The sequence below is a fragment of the Tricharina praecox genome (genome assembly GCF_024521635.1).
Source record: "Tricharina praecox strain CBS 144465 chromosome Unknown BZA05scaffold_25, whole genome shotgun sequence".
Lineage (NCBI taxonomy): Eukaryota > Fungi > Ascomycota > Pezizomycetes > Pezizales > Pyronemataceae > Tricharina > Tricharina praecox.
This window is the reverse complement of record NW_026250427.1, coordinates 1,295-17,187: the sequence shown is the minus strand read 5'-3', so window position 1 is coordinate 17,187 and position 15,893 is coordinate 1,295. Positions and strand designations below refer to the sequence as shown.

At 54.8% G+C, this 15,893-nt stretch overlaps 6 protein-coding genes across 6 annotated transcripts; 2 read left to right on the top strand and 4 right to left on the bottom strand.

Moving 5' to 3' along the window:
• Positions 1-427: 427 nt before the first annotated feature.
• Positions 428-1,475, top strand: BZA05DRAFT_447638 (uncharacterized protein; the record flags this gene model as incomplete). The annotated part of the gene is made up of 2 exons (XM_051487172.1): positions 428-764; positions 841-1,475. 2 exons carry the CDS (start codon positions 428-430, stop codon positions 1,473-1,475), a joined length of 972 nt encoding a protein of 323 aa, XP_051336531.1.
• Positions 1,476-4,142: 2,667 nt separating this feature from the next.
• On the bottom strand, positions 4,143-4,979 carry BZA05DRAFT_407259 (uncharacterized protein). Its single transcript, XM_051484613.1, has 3 exons — positions 4,876-4,979; positions 4,698-4,817; positions 4,143-4,601 (listed from the first exon to the last, which is right to left on the bottom strand). The coding sequence occupies exons 1-3, from the start codon at positions 4,927-4,929 to the stop codon at positions 4,305-4,307; spliced, it is 471 nt and encodes a 156-aa protein (XP_051336530.1). The 5' UTR covers positions 4,930-4,979; the 3' UTR covers positions 4,143-4,304.
• A 14-nt stretch (positions 4,980-4,993) lies between these two features.
• On the bottom strand, positions 4,994-6,552 carry BZA05DRAFT_407258 (ubiquitin-conjugating enzyme/RWD-like protein). Its single transcript, XM_051484612.1, has 2 exons — positions 6,288-6,552; positions 4,994-6,227 (listed from the first exon to the last, which is right to left on the bottom strand). The coding sequence occupies exons 1-2, from the start codon at positions 6,346-6,348 to the stop codon at positions 5,323-5,325; spliced, it is 966 nt and encodes a 321-aa protein (XP_051336529.1). The 5' UTR covers positions 6,349-6,552; the 3' UTR covers positions 4,994-5,322.
• A 522-nt stretch (positions 6,553-7,074) lies between these two features.
• BZA05DRAFT_476309 (uncharacterized protein) lies at positions 7,075-9,557 on the bottom strand (the record flags this gene model as incomplete). The annotated part of the gene is made up of 4 exons (XM_051488243.1): positions 9,040-9,557; positions 7,969-8,976; positions 7,180-7,917; positions 7,075-7,130 (listed from the first exon to the last, which is right to left on the bottom strand). The coding sequence occupies exons 1-4, from the start codon at positions 9,458-9,460 to the stop codon at positions 7,075-7,077; spliced, it is 2,223 nt and encodes a 740-aa protein (XP_051336528.1). The 5' UTR covers positions 9,461-9,557.
• Positions 9,558-12,087: 2,530 nt separating this feature from the next.
• Positions 12,088-12,853, top strand: BZA05DRAFT_458642 (uncharacterized protein; the record flags this gene model as incomplete). Its single annotated transcript, XM_051487614.1, has 2 exons — positions 12,088-12,234; positions 12,297-12,853. 2 exons carry the CDS (start codon positions 12,088-12,090, stop codon positions 12,789-12,791), a joined length of 642 nt encoding a protein of 213 aa, XP_051336527.1. The 3' UTR covers positions 12,792-12,853.
• Positions 12,854-13,925: 1,072 nt separating this feature from the next.
• Positions 13,926-14,991, bottom strand: BZA05DRAFT_342176 (uncharacterized protein; the record flags this gene model as incomplete). Its single annotated transcript, XM_051481023.1, has 2 exons — positions 13,926-14,177; positions 14,245-14,991. 2 exons carry the CDS (start codon positions 14,989-14,991, stop codon positions 13,926-13,928), a joined length of 999 nt encoding a protein of 332 aa, XP_051336526.1.
• Between the last annotated feature and the right edge of the window lie 902 nt (positions 14,992-15,893).

Here is a 15,893-nt window from a genome sequence, read left to right as displayed (position 1 = left end):
TGAGCTATGTAGTGCCTGATCGATGCTGTGTGTGTGGGTGTTGGGGTCGTCGATTGGGCACCAAGGTTGTTGGCTAGTATGGCTAGCCTGTGCCTATTCGCCGAGTGATGGTGATGTGTTGACTTGGAATTCCGTAGATAGGTAAGTTTCGTTTTCCCTTTTCGAGTTTCCCTCTTTCACTTCTCCTCCCACTCCTCTTCCTCCTCCACCACTGCCATTCCTCTTCCTCCACCATCACCGCCATTCTTCTTCCACCACCACCACTCACTTCATCCTCCTCCACAACTCTTCTTCCTCCACCACAATTCTTCTTCCTCAACCACCATCGCCACTTCTCGTCCTCCACCACCACCACCACCACCACCACCACTTCTTAAATCAAAATAACTCACTCTCCACTCCACCACATTACATATACACCATTAAAATGGCCCATCCCGCCACCAATAACGATTCGCCTACCACCTCGACCACCTCGACCACCCCCTCCACCCGGGTTTCCATATTCCCCAATTTCGGCCCGACCTTCCCCTCCTCCAGGTCCTCCATATTCCCCAAGTTGCGCCCGAACCCATCTGACGAGGCTGCCGAAACCGCCGCGCTAAAGCCAGAAAGCCGCCCGCCACAGCCGGACTTAACTGATAACAATGTGCTTCTCGCGATGCTCTACATGCAGGACAAGGTGTGGTATTCGAAAATTTATGCGGAGGTGGATGACGCCACGAAGGAAGAAATGGAATCTATCTACGATAGAGTTATGAACGGTCCGTATATACAGTAATAAATTCGTATATATACACTTGATTGACACTGACGCCCTCTGTGATGTGATGCGTGCAGATCCCGCTACTCCCGCCGAGCTGAAATCGTATGCTTTAGCCTTAGCTAAGCTCTGGGGAGTACTCCCTACTAACTTTGTCATGGCGGTCACCAAGCCTCCCTTCCAGATTGCTATCTGCAAGATTCAGACTATCACGCAAGCCCTGGAAGAGCTTAGCCTGGGTGATGGCTCCAGTATGCCACTCACTACCGGCGGAAACACGGCCAACAAGAACAGCCAGGCCGCTCCATCTAGCTCCGAGCCAACTTTTCCTGCCACCTCAAACAATATCAACGACAACCCATTTCTGTTCCCGAGACGTTCTTGGGGGAACGGAAGCGGCGCTTCGGCTTTGGCTTCGAGCTCGACGAACATCGCTCCCCACTGTCCCAGCACTATCGATGCTCCCATCATATCTGGTGACTCCACTATCAATATTCCATCACCTCACACGTCCGGAAAGGGCACTCCAGTGTCTCCCGCCTTCCACCCCCACCTCGAGGGCGTGTACTACGCCTCGCCTGATCCCGCCATCCCCCCCGTCGTCTACCAGAACATCTGCATTTCGCTCGAGTGGGCTGATTTGTCGATGGAGGAGCTGAGAATAGCCGACTACGAGGCGGGCTGGAAGTTTCCCGACCAGAAGTGGAGGTAGGGGGGGGGGGACTTGGTTGCGAGTTTGTTCGTTTTTAAAAGTACGAGATACCGGATAGATTTTTACTTCTCTTAACGACCTCATTATTTGTAATACCTAGGTAGTGATATTGTAGTCGTAACAACCTGCCATAACTTCCAACCCTCCAACCTTCCTTCCCCACTGTGACATACGGGCGTGCTACTATATAGTACATTGTAATCCCCAATCCCACCCCCCGCCCGTAGTCCACAGCCTTTTCGCGTTCTACATCTCCGTCTCCGTACAACCACCAAAGGCTTTGTCAACATATCACCTTGTCAACTTGTCAAGAGAATACGTACAAGACCCAACCTTATACTAGGTATACTATACTTGGGAGTCAGCTCTAGTTAAATCCAGCTCTAAATCCATCTGAACGGGACGAGTGAACTGCGGAAGGGAGGATAGATAGATGACTTGTCATTCGTCGTCGACCCGCGCGCACATCACGTACAGTCTAGACTCCAGCTGGCGTCATGGAATTATCAAATAGCAATGTCAAATAGCAATGTCAAATAGCAGTTGCAAACACAGAAGCTGCGGCGACATAAGACAAAGACAAAGACAAAGCCACGGGGACACGGGGACACGGATCCACAGATCCGCGCTTGGGGATGAGGGATGGTACGGCTTTTTTGGCGATATTCGCCACGAGTGATGAATGTGGCCCGCAGGAGCGCTGCTGAGCTGCATGAACTTCGGGTTTAGTCCTACCCATGCCGGCCGCTACATTCATCGTCGTCCAAGATATTGAGAAGGTACCTAGAGGAGTCGTTCAGAGTTCTAGCTTAGAAGACTCCCAAGCGCCGTTATCAGTAACCAGGCAGAGCACATCAGCCCCGCCTGTACGCCTGTACTTACTTACACAAGTTCCCCTCGCCATACCCAAGCACGGACGATCACTCACCCTCACCCTCACCCTATCTCCTTAGAAACTTCAAACCTTCTCTAACACCTCCTTCCTCCTCCCGAGCATGTCAACAAGATATGTAGTTCTCCTACATAGGTACACCGCCATCCCTCCCCCGTCTCCGTCTCCGTGACTGCCCTGAACTCCAGTCGACTGGGCACCAAGGCTGTTGGCTAGTATTGGCTAGCCTGTGCCTATTCGCCGAGTGATGGTGATGTGTTGACTTGGAATTCCGTAGATAGGTAAGTAAGTTTCGTTTTCCCTTTTCGGGGTTCTCTCTTGGCTTTCCCTTCTCTCCTCTTCCTCCTCCTCCTCCACCACCACTCCCATTTTTCTTCCACCACCACCGCTCGTCTTCCTCTTCCTCTTCCACCACCACCACTCATCTTCCTCTTCCTCAACCACCAACACTCCTCAAGTCACGATAACTCACTCCCCACTCCACCACGTCAAATTCACACCATTAAAAATGGCTGATCCCAACACCGATAACGATTTACGTATCATCCCTACCCCCACCACCGCCGCCACCTTCATGTCCACCCTATTTCCCAACAACAGAGCCCCGAAGCCGGGAAGCCGTCCGCCGCCGACGGACGAACGCGACGATGCGTATATCGATATGATCCTCAACCGGTACCATGAGCCGATTCAGGAAGTGTATGCGGATTGGGATGAAATCTTCAAGTCGGCGAAGAGCATGCCGGTAGAGGAGGGAAAGGCGGCTACTTCCGCTGAGGGTTTCAAGGGTACGTAGAGTATTGATTTCCTATATATACACTTGCTTGACGCTGACGATGCGTGCAGATTCCGCTACTCCCGCCGAGCCGATCGAGCTGAAAGCGTACGGCGCAGCCTTAGCTGCGCTCTGGGGAGTACTACTCCCCACTAACGTTTTCATGGCGATCACCATGCCGCCTTTCGAAGTTCCTGTCTGCAAGATACAGACTATCACTCAAGCGCTGGAAGCGCTAAACTTGGAGGATGGCTCCAGTATGCCTCTCACTGCCAGAAACACGACCAACACGGCCGGAAACACAGCTAGCCAAACCGCTCCATCTGCATGCACTGATGTGCCGATGGAGGAACTTCGGCTGGCGGACTACGAGGCCGGCTGGAGATTTCCCGACCAGAGGGTCGCTCCATCCAGCTCCGACCCGACTGTTGCAGCCACCTGCAACAATATCAAGGACAACCCGTTTCTGTTTCCGAAACGTCCTTGGGGGACCGGAAGCGGCCCTTCGGCTTCGAGTTCGACGACCGTCGCTCCCAACTGGCCCGACACTATCGATGCTCCCACCATATTCAGTAACTTCACTACCCGTGATCCATCACCTCCCGGAGCGGGTCCCACCTTCAGCCAGGACACGCACTATCAATGGCAGATGGGTATTCCGCCGACATTCTTCGATGCGAACACCACGCAGGACGACGACGACGCCAGTGACATCAATGACGCCAACAGGTACACGTCTAGAAGGGGCGCTCCAGTGACTCCCGCCTTCCACCCCCGCCTCGAGGGCGTGTACTACGCCTCGCCTGATCCCGTCATTCCCCCCGTCGTCTACCAGAACATCTGCATGTCGCCCGAGTGGATGGGCATGTCGATGGAGGAGCTGAGAATGGCCAACTACAAGGCTGGCTGGAAGTTTCCTGACCAGAAGTGGAGGGTCTAGGCCCTAGGGGGTGGGATTGCGTTGCGGGTGAGTTCCTTTTTTGTTTTTAAAAGTACGAGATACCAAATAAATCTCTTTTTTTTCTTAACGACTTCTTCTTGTAATGGTGATATTGTAGGTACATACATGTCGTAACAGCCAGCCATACCTTCCAACCTTCCTTCCCCACTGTGACATACGCGTGCTATTACTCTGTGGTCCCCAATCCCACCCATCCACTCCCTACACCCCCGCTCCCGCCCTCGCCGCAGCCACCTCACCCATTCTCGCAAACACCGCCGACGGATCCAAAAAGATCTGCATTCGCTGTGCCCTCATCACCCCGCCCTCCCCCTCCGCCTCCTCGGGCCAATCACACACGGCCAACCCACGGACCGTAAACACCTCCCTCTTCGGATCCCCCTTGACGACGTACGTGATATCGGCCGCCTGGTATACCCTGCCAGTGCCAGGGACGATATCGAAGTGCACTACCTCGTGCTCCATCGAGTCGAGTGCGGCAAAGGTTTGCGTGAACATCTGCTCGTGTTAATAACGTTTGGAAGGAGGGACTCAGGAATGACCTGGGGACGGATAGGGGAGGGATGATGGGGGGAGGGGACGGGGGAAACCCACGGCGAGGATGTTCTCGCGCCCACTCACGGGTGGCAGGTTGCCGAAGTGGATCGTCGCCGTGGGCGTGAAGAACTTGTCGACGTAATTCTCTGCGTCGAGGGCGGCGCTGGTCGAGTGGAACTGCTCCACGTTAGCTGGTTAGCTGGTGGAATAGAGGCCGTGGGTGGGGAAGGTGGACGTCAAGAAGCCATTGGTGGATTTCCTCGCGGGACGGTATGGCGGGCGGGGACATTGCTTGGGATTGTTCGTATTGTGGGATGGGGCGGATGGATCGTATCGTAGTTTATCTTATCTTGCTTCACAGTTACATACCTGTACAATGTACAGTGCTGCGAGTGATGGATGAATTACTAATCAGCAACCTGGTAAGTTGATTTCAAATGGAGACGATGCCCCGCAGGTAGTTAAGTGGGACCTGGATGAATACTAGCCCTCGATCCAGTCCCTATCGTGCGAGACCACTCACACTGCCCCGGGTACATGCAATAACAATCAAGCGGTGCAAACAATTCCCAATAACACAAACCAGATGTTCAAATTTAGAGTAGACCGACTCAAACGCCGAAGCATCGAAAACCAACCCAGAACAAAAAGACAGAAGCAATTAAACAGGAAGATGGTTCATCTAGTATACACTCGGCAAACCCAGGAACCTCTTAAGGAGGATTGCAGTCAACAGCACGACCAACGCAAAAATGATCCGGTCCAGCCAGAATGTCTCTTCACGTGCTTGCTGCTGCAGCGGGGGTGCAAAGCGCGGATCTAGATATGGCGGTAATGCTCCTTGCAGGTGTGCGGGTACTCCGTTCTGCTCTCTGCCGGGCGGAAGATGTCCGTTCATAGGTGGTGGGGCTTGTTGCGGTTGCGGTTGTGGTTGCGGCTGTGGCTGTGGCTGCGACGGCTGCTGCTGTGGCACCGCCGGCTGGGTTGGGGTAGGAGTTGCATCTGCCGCCGGCCCATCGCCGTTTGTGCCGCCCTGAGCCCCTTCACCCTCCTCCTTCTTGACCTTGAAACCGATCTTGAGCTCAGCTGGAGTTTCTTCCTCCACCTTCGCATCCAATCCCATTTCCTTGGCCGCCGCTTCGCTCTCCTTCAGGATCTCGACACTGCTCTTTCCGCACGTCTCACACTTCCACTCCCCGCTCGTCTCGGCAATCTTCCTCCGCTGGTCGTCACTGCACTCCAGCGCACCGACCTGTCCTTGAGGCTCACTCTCCATGAACCCACGTAGCGCGACCACCGCCGTCCGCACCCCCCACGCCGGCAGCCACGTATCCTCATGGTGGTCCGAGATGCTCAGACAGATCTCACGGTTGACCTCGAAGCGTCCGCTGGGCGAGAGGAACCTAAACGACGGGGGGCGCATGGGGTAGGCGGAGGGCAGGTTTATCCGGCCGTGGTAGATCCCGTTCGCGTAGGGGGACTCCGGCGGCCCGCGCATCGTGAAGTGCCATTCGAACAGGTTGTTCTCGAGCGGTGCCGCAAAGTAGTCCGGCGACGGCGAGTTCGCTAATTCGGCGGCTTCGCGCACTGTGCAGCGTTAAGTAAGTAACTGTGTCCCTGGCCGGGAGTGCGCGTGCGGGTGCATACGAATCCGCTTTATCGTCGGCGACTTTTTGTTGTAGGTTGGAGTTTCCGAGCTGCTCGCCATGCTATGTAATGAGCTAGGCTTGAGCTACCTCACGGTTGCTGACTAGATGGTGCCTTGTCGGCTAACGATGACGTTTAGGTCGGGTTCTGGTTGGTGCTTAGCTGCTCGACGTTGCAGCACGGGGGAGCAGGAAGGATGGATAATCGGTCTTGGGGAGTTGAACTGGAGGTCGTGATTGGGATCAGGTAAGGTGTCCTGTTTCGGATATGCATCTGCAGCTCTTCTATGATGCGAGGCCGCCGGGTAATAACGTCATGGCTGGCGGCTGAAAGAAACTCTACTAGGTATACCCTAAGCCCTACTAGAATTTGTCTACCTAGTACTACTTACAGGGACAACCATCTTCCGAGACGATATTTGGGTCTGGATAATCACTTCATGTTGAGGAGTGCAGACGTCAATGCGTAGTTAATCTGACGAATCGCCGAGTTTTCAGATTTCCCGCTGGGTCACAAAATTCGCGAGTGACAAACTGTGATTGCCAGAAACTGGGGGCACATCATGTGAATACTTCAAGTGCTTGCTTTAAGCACCCAATATTGGTGAACGAAACCCACCCAACCAATCATCGCGCCACTATTTGTTGGGTACGAATTCCGCACAAAATTCACAGGATCTTCATTTTAGGGTCTAAAACATTATGTGTTCATGAATCCGGAAATGTAAAACCGAATTGAAAAAAGCGTATCATCTAGGTAAGAGGAAGTAAATCTATGAATTCTAGCTTCAGATCGGAGTATCACCGAAGCTACGGAAAATCAGTAGATCGATGGAGCGGTCATCTTAGATATGTCAGAAAATATCTTCCCAGCAGCTCCCCCTCGTCATGACCGGGCATAAGCGCCACCTCGGGGGTTGCCTCCTCCTCCTCCTCCTTGTAATAACCAGGCATAAGCTCCATCTCGGGGGTTTTCTCCAACTCCGCCTCCCACCAACTTCCCACCCCTTTTATCTCCTTCTTCTCCTTGAATATGGGTTCACCATCCTCACCATCATCGTCGAAACTCTCAATCTCCCGCTTAGGTCCCATGAATCTGACTCTAAACAGCTGGCCAATGTGTTTTTCGCCGGGTATTTCCAGAGTTCCCTCTACCTCCGCCGACTGCGGTAGACACAACTCGGGACGGGGGCCTTCGGTGTGAGCGACCCATTCAATGACGGTATCGAATTCACCTGGGTGGCCCGAGAGGACTGATTCCGAGGGGGAGCTGGAGCTGGAGCGTTTCACCGGGGAAGGCAAACGGAACTCCGGGTTCTTGGGCTTGGGAAGAACGATCCTATCGGCATCGCCATTGGAAGATCCAGCGTATTCGTCATCATCAAATACATCCGGCTCGTCCGCGAGTTCAAATTCGTCAAATTCGTCGTCAAACTCGTCGACTTCTTCGTAGGATCCGTAGTCGTTGGTGTCTTCGTCGAAGATGACACGCTCCAGCTTTACCGGCTCTGCCCAGGGCTCTTTGGGGATGGGTCTTCTCTTGGCCGGAAAGCTGGCCGTAACGACGGTTTTGTCGTCCTCCTGGCTGAGCTCCACTTTCATCTTGGTGTTTTCTACGAGGACTTCCGGTGCTGCAAACATGGTTAGCTAGTTTCGTCTCAACAGAGAACTAGGGAGCTCACTCTTCTCCGTCGCCTTGATGCTGCGCATGACATCCACAAATGCCTCGGGTCTGAAATGGCAAGCTCTGCGCAGCTTGAATGACCCCTCCCACAACTTGGAAGCGTCCAGGATTATCTCGACACATTTGACCTCCCAGACCCTGCCACCAAGGCTCGCAAAAATCCGTTCCGTCTCCCGCAGGGCCTCGCAGCGGAGCTTCCTCCAATCTTGTTTGTCCCACACGTTCTCCCTAGGATTGAATGAATTCCCATATTTCTTACGGAGAAACATATCCTTCTGAATTTCGCTGTCGTCTCTGGTCCATTCTTCTCGGATGAGCTCCGGGATGAGGTGCAAAAGCCGTTCACTCATCAGTAGTCTAAGGACTGTTTCGAGTGACGGCGGGAACTCCTCAGTCGTGTACTGATAAGAGTGATGCTGCACCAGTTTCAGTCCGTCACTGCAAGCCGTGTACGGCGCGTTGATGTCGCTGTCCGACTCCTCCTGTGGTTTCAAGACGAAAACTGCGATCTGCGAGCAATCCCCAAAGGCCTTCCGAAGGATGTCCACTCCCTTGTCGTCGTCATCGACGTCGCAGACAATCCCCTTCAGTTCTCCCCATTTATCCGTTCCCTTCAGGAACGAATCAGGGCTTCCACAAGCCTCGGCCGCCTCCCGCAGCACGTCGGTAGCATTCTCCCCGCCCACCTCTCCCATCCCCCTTCCGAGACCACCCACACCACAGAACTGTACATCGTACCCGAACTCCTCGGCCGCCTGCAACGCCCAGGATCTGAAATCCTGTCTCGTCCACTCGAAGCGATGGTCGTGGTGCCTCATGAGATATGGGACCCCGTCGCGACGGTACCTCTCAGCCGCCGGCGCGTTGGGATCCAGGTTCGACAAGAAGTCGAAGAGCGCATTGAACTCTCTATTCGGCGTGGTGACGATGCAAACCTTCGGTTTCAGCTTTCCCAGCAGAGTTGGTGCAAACTGCGAGCGTGGGCCAGGGTCGAGATGTTCAAGTACTAGACACTCCTCGTTAGTTTCTATGTACCCTTTCGATTGCGGGGAAATTAGGTTGCGCCCACCTTCGGCAGAGACAATCACCTCATGGTAGCCGACGTCCTCGATCCGCAGCGCTTCGAAACTTCCTTGAAGCAGCCTAATGTCGAGACCACGCCATCTGTCCTCTTCGTCCCCAAACGGCTGTTCTAGAAACATCCAACTCTTGCTCTGCGCAACTTCGTCATCGATGTCGACACCTGTCATCTGCCCCAGAGGCAACTCGTCTTCACACGGGACCAAACGACGGATGAAGGTTGCTTCGCCGCAGCCAACGTCAAGAAGCCTGGGGATGTTTCCTGCGAACCGCGGAGTGGCAGCAATTGAGCGCAGAATGTCGTGGATGGCACGCTGTCTCTGGATCTGAAGAGGTGGTTCAAATACCAGATATGGAATATCGGGAGGAGGGGGCGAACCGTCTTCCGACGGTGGAAGGGGGATGTCCATGGTGTTTTGTCGCTGTTTTCTTTCTTGGCGTTGGGTGGATGTTATTGGATGGAGTTGAAATACGGTTGAAGCGGGATGTAGAAGTAGGATGTTGCCGACAACCCTAATTGGTGATCGACATGTGCACTAGCTAAACTTTATCACATCACTCTATAGATTAGAGTGCACATAGGGCTGAAGCCTCAGGGGACATCTAGTGCCGGAGTAAGTGAACATTCGGATCGGGGGAATTAAAATCCAAATGCGGTAATATACTAGCATTTATTTATTTTATTTTCTCACGCTCCATGGCCCCGCAGAGACCGAAAATCACAATATTTCGGCCAGTTCTTGCCCGTTTTCTTCGATAAAACACTCTTCTGGATCGCATGAGCACGCGCATTCTATTGGTTCTATTCTTCAACAGGTCTGTCACTAATACCATTGACCGCGCTTCCGCAGCCTACTCTAGAGCTCTAGCGCTTCAGCGCTCGACAACCCCGCCGGGAACGAATATCACAATTTCTCGGCCAGTTCTTGCCCATTTTCCAAAGCGCAGATGTACAAAGCTCATCAACAGGTTAGCGATAAGTCAGAATTGTAGTAGATTGTAGGTAATTAGTTTCCATTTATGTACAAAATATCCTTTATCACGGCAATTAGCCACCATGTTGTGGTGCCAAGACGTCCCAATCGGGCAACTGGGTGTTGCAAGACTGCCCAATCGGGCATTGTGGCTGTTCAGCTGCTGGACATTCCCAGGGCCTCTCCATACTAAATCTTTTTTCGTCTATTTATTTTTAATTTTGGTTGCCACTCAACCACAACGTTTTTTTTAAAAAAAGGGCGCTGTATAAATCATCTCCTGCCTCTTCTCTATCACTGTACAGAGCTTTTTTTTTTTAAAAAAAACGGCTTTTTACCCTCGTGCACCCCTCCGGCGCTGAAATAGCGCCCATGTACCCCCCTATCCTCGATGTACCCCACGCAAAATTTATAATTAAAGTACGGTAATTGTTTACCGCAACAAAACAGATTTACTCCTCCACCACCACCATAAACCAGATTTTAGTTCAATTAAAGTACGGCAATTCTTCACCACAACAAAATAGAGGCCCTTTCTTATGGCAAATGGGCCGAAATCTACAAAGCGGCTGTGACACCGTTCGACTGGGAGGGCTTCAACAAAATCATCAAGGAGGACTCGGGCTCAGACTCTCCGCGCCAGGCAGAAGAGACTAGAGAGAACCGACTTCAGCTTCAATCCTGCAAGCCACCATTGACCAAGATACCGCGGGGTAGACCGGCAAAAAAGCGAGTACAGAAGGGCGACATGCGGAGGAAGGGGTACACTCCTAGCAATGGTGGATCTAGTCTGCCGGACGTGTCTAATAACCTCCGCCACGCTGTAGCATCTGCAGTGGTGTTGGTCACTATGCGCCCAAATGTAGGCAGCCACACAGGTAAGCAATTACTGAAAACCCGGAAAAAGAAAAAAACGCTGCTACATACGTGGTTCTGGTGGGTAGAACTACAATCTGGCTTTTAGTGGTGGAGAAATAAATCTGTTTTGTTGTGGTGAAGAATTGCCGTACAGTGACAAAAAAATACATACTTTAATTGAACTAAAATCTGGTTTTGGTGGTGGTGGAGGAATAAATCTGTTTTGTTGTGGTAAACAATTACCGTACTCTAATTATAAAATTTGTGTGGGGTACATCGAGGATAGGGGGGTTACATGGGCGCTATTTCAGCGCCGGAGGGGTCCACGAGGGTAAAAAGCCGTTTTAAAATTAGGTGTTAACTAACCGAACGTCAAAACGGGAGTGAAACACTCCGGTTTTAGATGTCCCCAACATACAAGGTGTTTTCGGGGCTTTTGAATTATCTTGGCACCTCTGTTCTACACACAATTGGTGAATACCCGATTCGGCTCGGGCAGCCCACGTGACTGTCGGCCAAATAAACACAGCGGGTTCTATCACCTCCAAGTCGGAGAGAAAGAAACAAGGTCGGGTTCTATCAGGATCCAGAACAGCAACCGCACACCCCCCCCCCCCCCCCCCCCCCCCCCCCCCCCCCCCCCCCCCCCCCCCCCCCCCCCCCCCCCCCCCCCCCCCCCCCCCCCCCCCCCCCCCCCCCCCCCCCCCCCCCCCCCCCCCCCCCCCCCCCCCCCCCCCCCCCCCCCCCCCCCCCCCCCCCCCCCCCCCCCCCCCCCCCCCCCCCCCCCCCCCCCCCCCCCCCCCCCCCCCCCCCCCCCCCCCCCCCCGCCCCCCCCCCCCCCCCCCCCCCCCCCCCCCCCCCCCCCCCCGAAAAAAACCCGGTGTTCCCTCCGCCATCTCACAACCTACCCTCAACTTCACCAACCAAGGTATGCCGGTCAAAAATCAACCAGAGTTAAAGCAAAGGAAGCCCAACCAGTAACGAAGGTTGGTACCATGCCCCGCGTAAGTACATAGCTCCCACAAGCTCCCATTCCGCAACCGAAATTAACCCGCAGCGGTAACTACAGTCCGTGCTACTCTTTCCGACCTGGAGGAGGGGGAGGTGGTTGTGAATCCCTCACCTTCCGTCAAGTGACCCTATATGTATCAAGGTGTTCCGTAATGAGGACCAGATGAGGAGCCACAAAGAGAGCGCCGACGACCATGCGTACTGTCGGCTGCCAACAATATCGACTTTCGTTCGTGGGAGGAGCATTGCAAGCACCGCGTTCTCAGTCGTGGGCATTTCACTTGTCACATCTGTACAAGGACTTCAAGAGTCAGCGCGGATTGGCGATTCATGCGGATCGGGTATGTTGCTTGCTTGCTGATGCGCGGTGTGGACCCGAGTGGTGTTGTTGACCAAGCCGCAGGTAAACAAGCCCATCGAATATGTGACCTACTTTGTGTTGCCGACAGACCTTGAAGGCAGCAAAAACGGGCTCACAATGCACTCGGAGAAGAACTGCAGGGGAGGAATGGCCCACGGAGACTCGATGCACCAGAACGGACCATGCCATGAGACCCGGAGCAGTCCAACAGTGGGTGAGGATCTCAGAGCTATGGACGACGATGGTTTCCCCACCCAGGACAACATCCATGCCTCTCAGCGCTCAGTCCAGCCACCGACGATCACGCAGAGAGATATGGGCGGCGACGGCTTTCCCACGCACCACAGAAGCAACAGCTATTCCACTCAGGCCACTGGAAAGTTCCCCACGCAGAACTACAACCAGAATAACCACCATGGCTCTCGGCCCGGAGTCCATCAGGCGATGACCACTCTCGGAGATTTGCCCGGCGGAGGTTTCCCACCCAGAACAACAACCGCAGCAGAAGCAACAGACTTGCCTCTCAGCGCGCATTGAAGCCGCCGATGAGCACGCAAGGAGTTGTGGGCGGCGGTAGCATCCCCACGCATCACAGAAGCAACAGCTATTCCACTCGGGCCATCGTAGGCTTCTCCACGCCGAACCACCCCCCGAACCGCCCCCCGAACCACCGCGCCAGACGTGCCGCTTAGCGCGCATCCATGCAGTGGATTAAGACGCAGGGAGAAGTAGGCGGTGGCGGTGGCAGCGGCGGCGGCTTCCTCACGCACCACGCCCGCAACAGGGTCGACACCACCAGCACCGCCAGCAACAGAGCCGCCAACGATCTCGGCATCGCCCACCACGAGATGTACAAGTACTTCAACCAGGTTCACGGAAAGTACATTTGCCCGTGCGGCAGCAAGATGAATACGTACAACGGCTTGTGGCAGCACCTGGAGGGCCCCGCACATACCCGTCGCAAGGCTGTGTATGAACCCCCCATCCCGTCCATCCCATCCCCCCCTTCCCCGACGGCTAGAATTGAAGCTGATATGTTGTGTAACTACGTAGCTGCCCCGCCTGCAAGAGGGAATTCAACGCCCCCTCGGCGCTGATCCAGCATCAAGAGCGGCAGGTGCGGACGCCCAACCGCCCACACCACGGCCGGTGGATCTTCGAAGGACAATAACGAGGAGAACCAGTGGGCTTCCTGGTAAACGGGTCAAGGACGAGATCTTTTGGTACGTATATGGCCTCTCATCCCATCCCATCCCATTCCCGGATAGGTACCGAGCTAATATGTTGTTGCACTCCAGGCTTCTGCGCATTTGAGGTTAACATTTCTTACCATTTCTCTCATTTCATTCACTTCTGTCAGTAGGATGGCTGCACAGTTGTTTGGCGCATTGTCATGGGTTGGGCGTTTGTACTAGCTTCTTGAGATAGACTGAATCAATGATATCACGAGTGACCTCAAATGACCGATCACCTTTTCCTAGTAGTAGTCTGTTCATGTTCCCGTGGACCAGTTCCAGCGAATCACCGTGAGTTTGGTTCACCCATCCATAGCCATACCGTAGACCGTCCCCATACCCATCCATTAAACCCCATCCTATAACCAAAAAAGTGTACAACAACCCCCCCCCGCCCGCGCCCCCTTCCCCCACCCCTAATCCTCCCTCAACATCCTCAGCAAAAACTCCCTAAAGCTCCCTTTGGCGACCTCGACGACCTTCGCACCGACAGACCGCCATACTTCTTCTTGAAGACCTTCTTGACCCTTCTTAGGTGTCTCGGGTCCCAATGGATCCTTGTGGCGCGCGAGATCAGCAGGTCCTCGCGGCTCTGCTCCACTACCGCTACCAGCGCTTGCTGCAAAAGCTTCGCGTCGCGCAAAGGCCGGTCTGTGACGCCTGAGAGAATGTGGAGGAGTGTTTCGCCCTGTGTGTGCATGTGTGAGCGGGGGCGCGGGGGGGGGTGGGGGGTTGGGGGAAGGGGGGGTAGCTACCACAAGGTTCTTGGAGTGCTTCATGACAGCCTTCGCCAAGTCGCGCTGATAGACCTGTCTATACAGCTGGGCGACGGCGAGGAGCCATCGATCGGAGCGGTTAACAATAATCCCGACCATTTCGGTTTCACCACCCGCGGCGCCATTAGTGCGCTCCAGGATCGTGCCAAGTCTTTTAACGTCCTCATGGACGCCCGCTTCTACGAACGGCGCGGACTCGTCCATGCGGCCGCAGGAGAGCTGCGCCATCACCGCGACGCGGAACTTGTTGGCGGGCAGCTCCTCGGCGACTGCTTTCTCGAGCGACGAGTCGTATTTGGCGTCCTTGAAGCATGCCTTGATCGCTTCCGTCTCGGCGTTGGATTTGCCCATTAGCGCTTCGATCAGCAGCTCGTTGCGCGTCTCCTTTTTCTGGTACCAGCCGTTCGAAAACCACGCTTCGCTCTCGTAGGGCCCCAGGGCTACGGCGAAGATGATTTTGCCGAAGGGCGTGGACGTCGTGAAAACGGATTTTATGTGCTTGGCTAGGTTTACGCCCCGGTAGAGCGTCTTGTATTCTTTGCGCAGCGATTTGAGCTGCTGCGGCGTCAGAGTCGGCAGGATTTCTATTAGTGGCTGCGGCGAGGGTCGCGTGAATGTGTGTCGGAGCTCGTCGAGGATTGCTTTCGCGTCTGAGGCGGGGTTGTATGTGCGCTCGGGAGATGGGGAGCTGGCGCGGGAGGGGGCGACATAGGGGGAGGCTATCATTACGGGTCTGCTGTTTGGGGCGTGTTGGGCTGGTTGTTGGATTGGCTGTGGCCTTCACCTTCGTAGCTGGGTCGGCCGTGGAAGCTCAGTGATGGCTTAGCGAATGCCGGTGGGCCAATGGAGAAGGAGCCGGATGCCTGGTGCTTTCCTATACCGATGGATCCCGAGGCGGAGATCAGCGAGTTAGGCTGGGCGGCGAAGACAGGCGACGGCATGGGCGAGATGGACTGGTATGTTCCGTGATAGGGCAGCAAGGCGGGTGAGGGTGGTGGCAGAGTTCCCGCTGCGTGTGCACTATGGCCGTTGCTACCGCCGCCCGGCGACAGAGAAAGCTTCGACAACGAAGGAATCCCGAGCTTTCCCAGCTTGCCGGAGAAGCCGCTTCCGTTTGGCTTGCCATTGCCCTCGGTGTAACTAGCATTCGCACCCATCCCGGTCGATGCCGATATAGATTGTGTCAACGACTGCGTTGTAGTGGAGTCGGAGAGCACATGGTGGTAATAGTCGGGATTCTCAAACTGTGGTGGTGCCTGTCCGGGAGGATAGACCTTCCCGGCCCCCTCACCCGGCAACGGCCCGGTCAGATTGTTCGGATCCAAGTTTGGCGGCATATCGCCGCCGTACGGAACGATCGCCGTCGGACCCCCCGTCTGATACTGGAAAACAGTTGGGACGGTAGACTGCAACGCCGGTCTTCCCTGGCCAGACATCGGGAAAGAGGCCGTTTGCGGCGGCGGCGGGGCGGCAATGGTCGTATACACCCCCGGCTGTGGGCGGGAGCGCAGCAATCGAAGTGACACTGTAGGTCCCAGGCTGGGGCGGCGGCGGAGAGGGTACATGTCCGTAGCTGTTCTCGGGCGGCGGATAGCTAAGGTTGTATGCCACCCCCTGCGGCGGTTTCC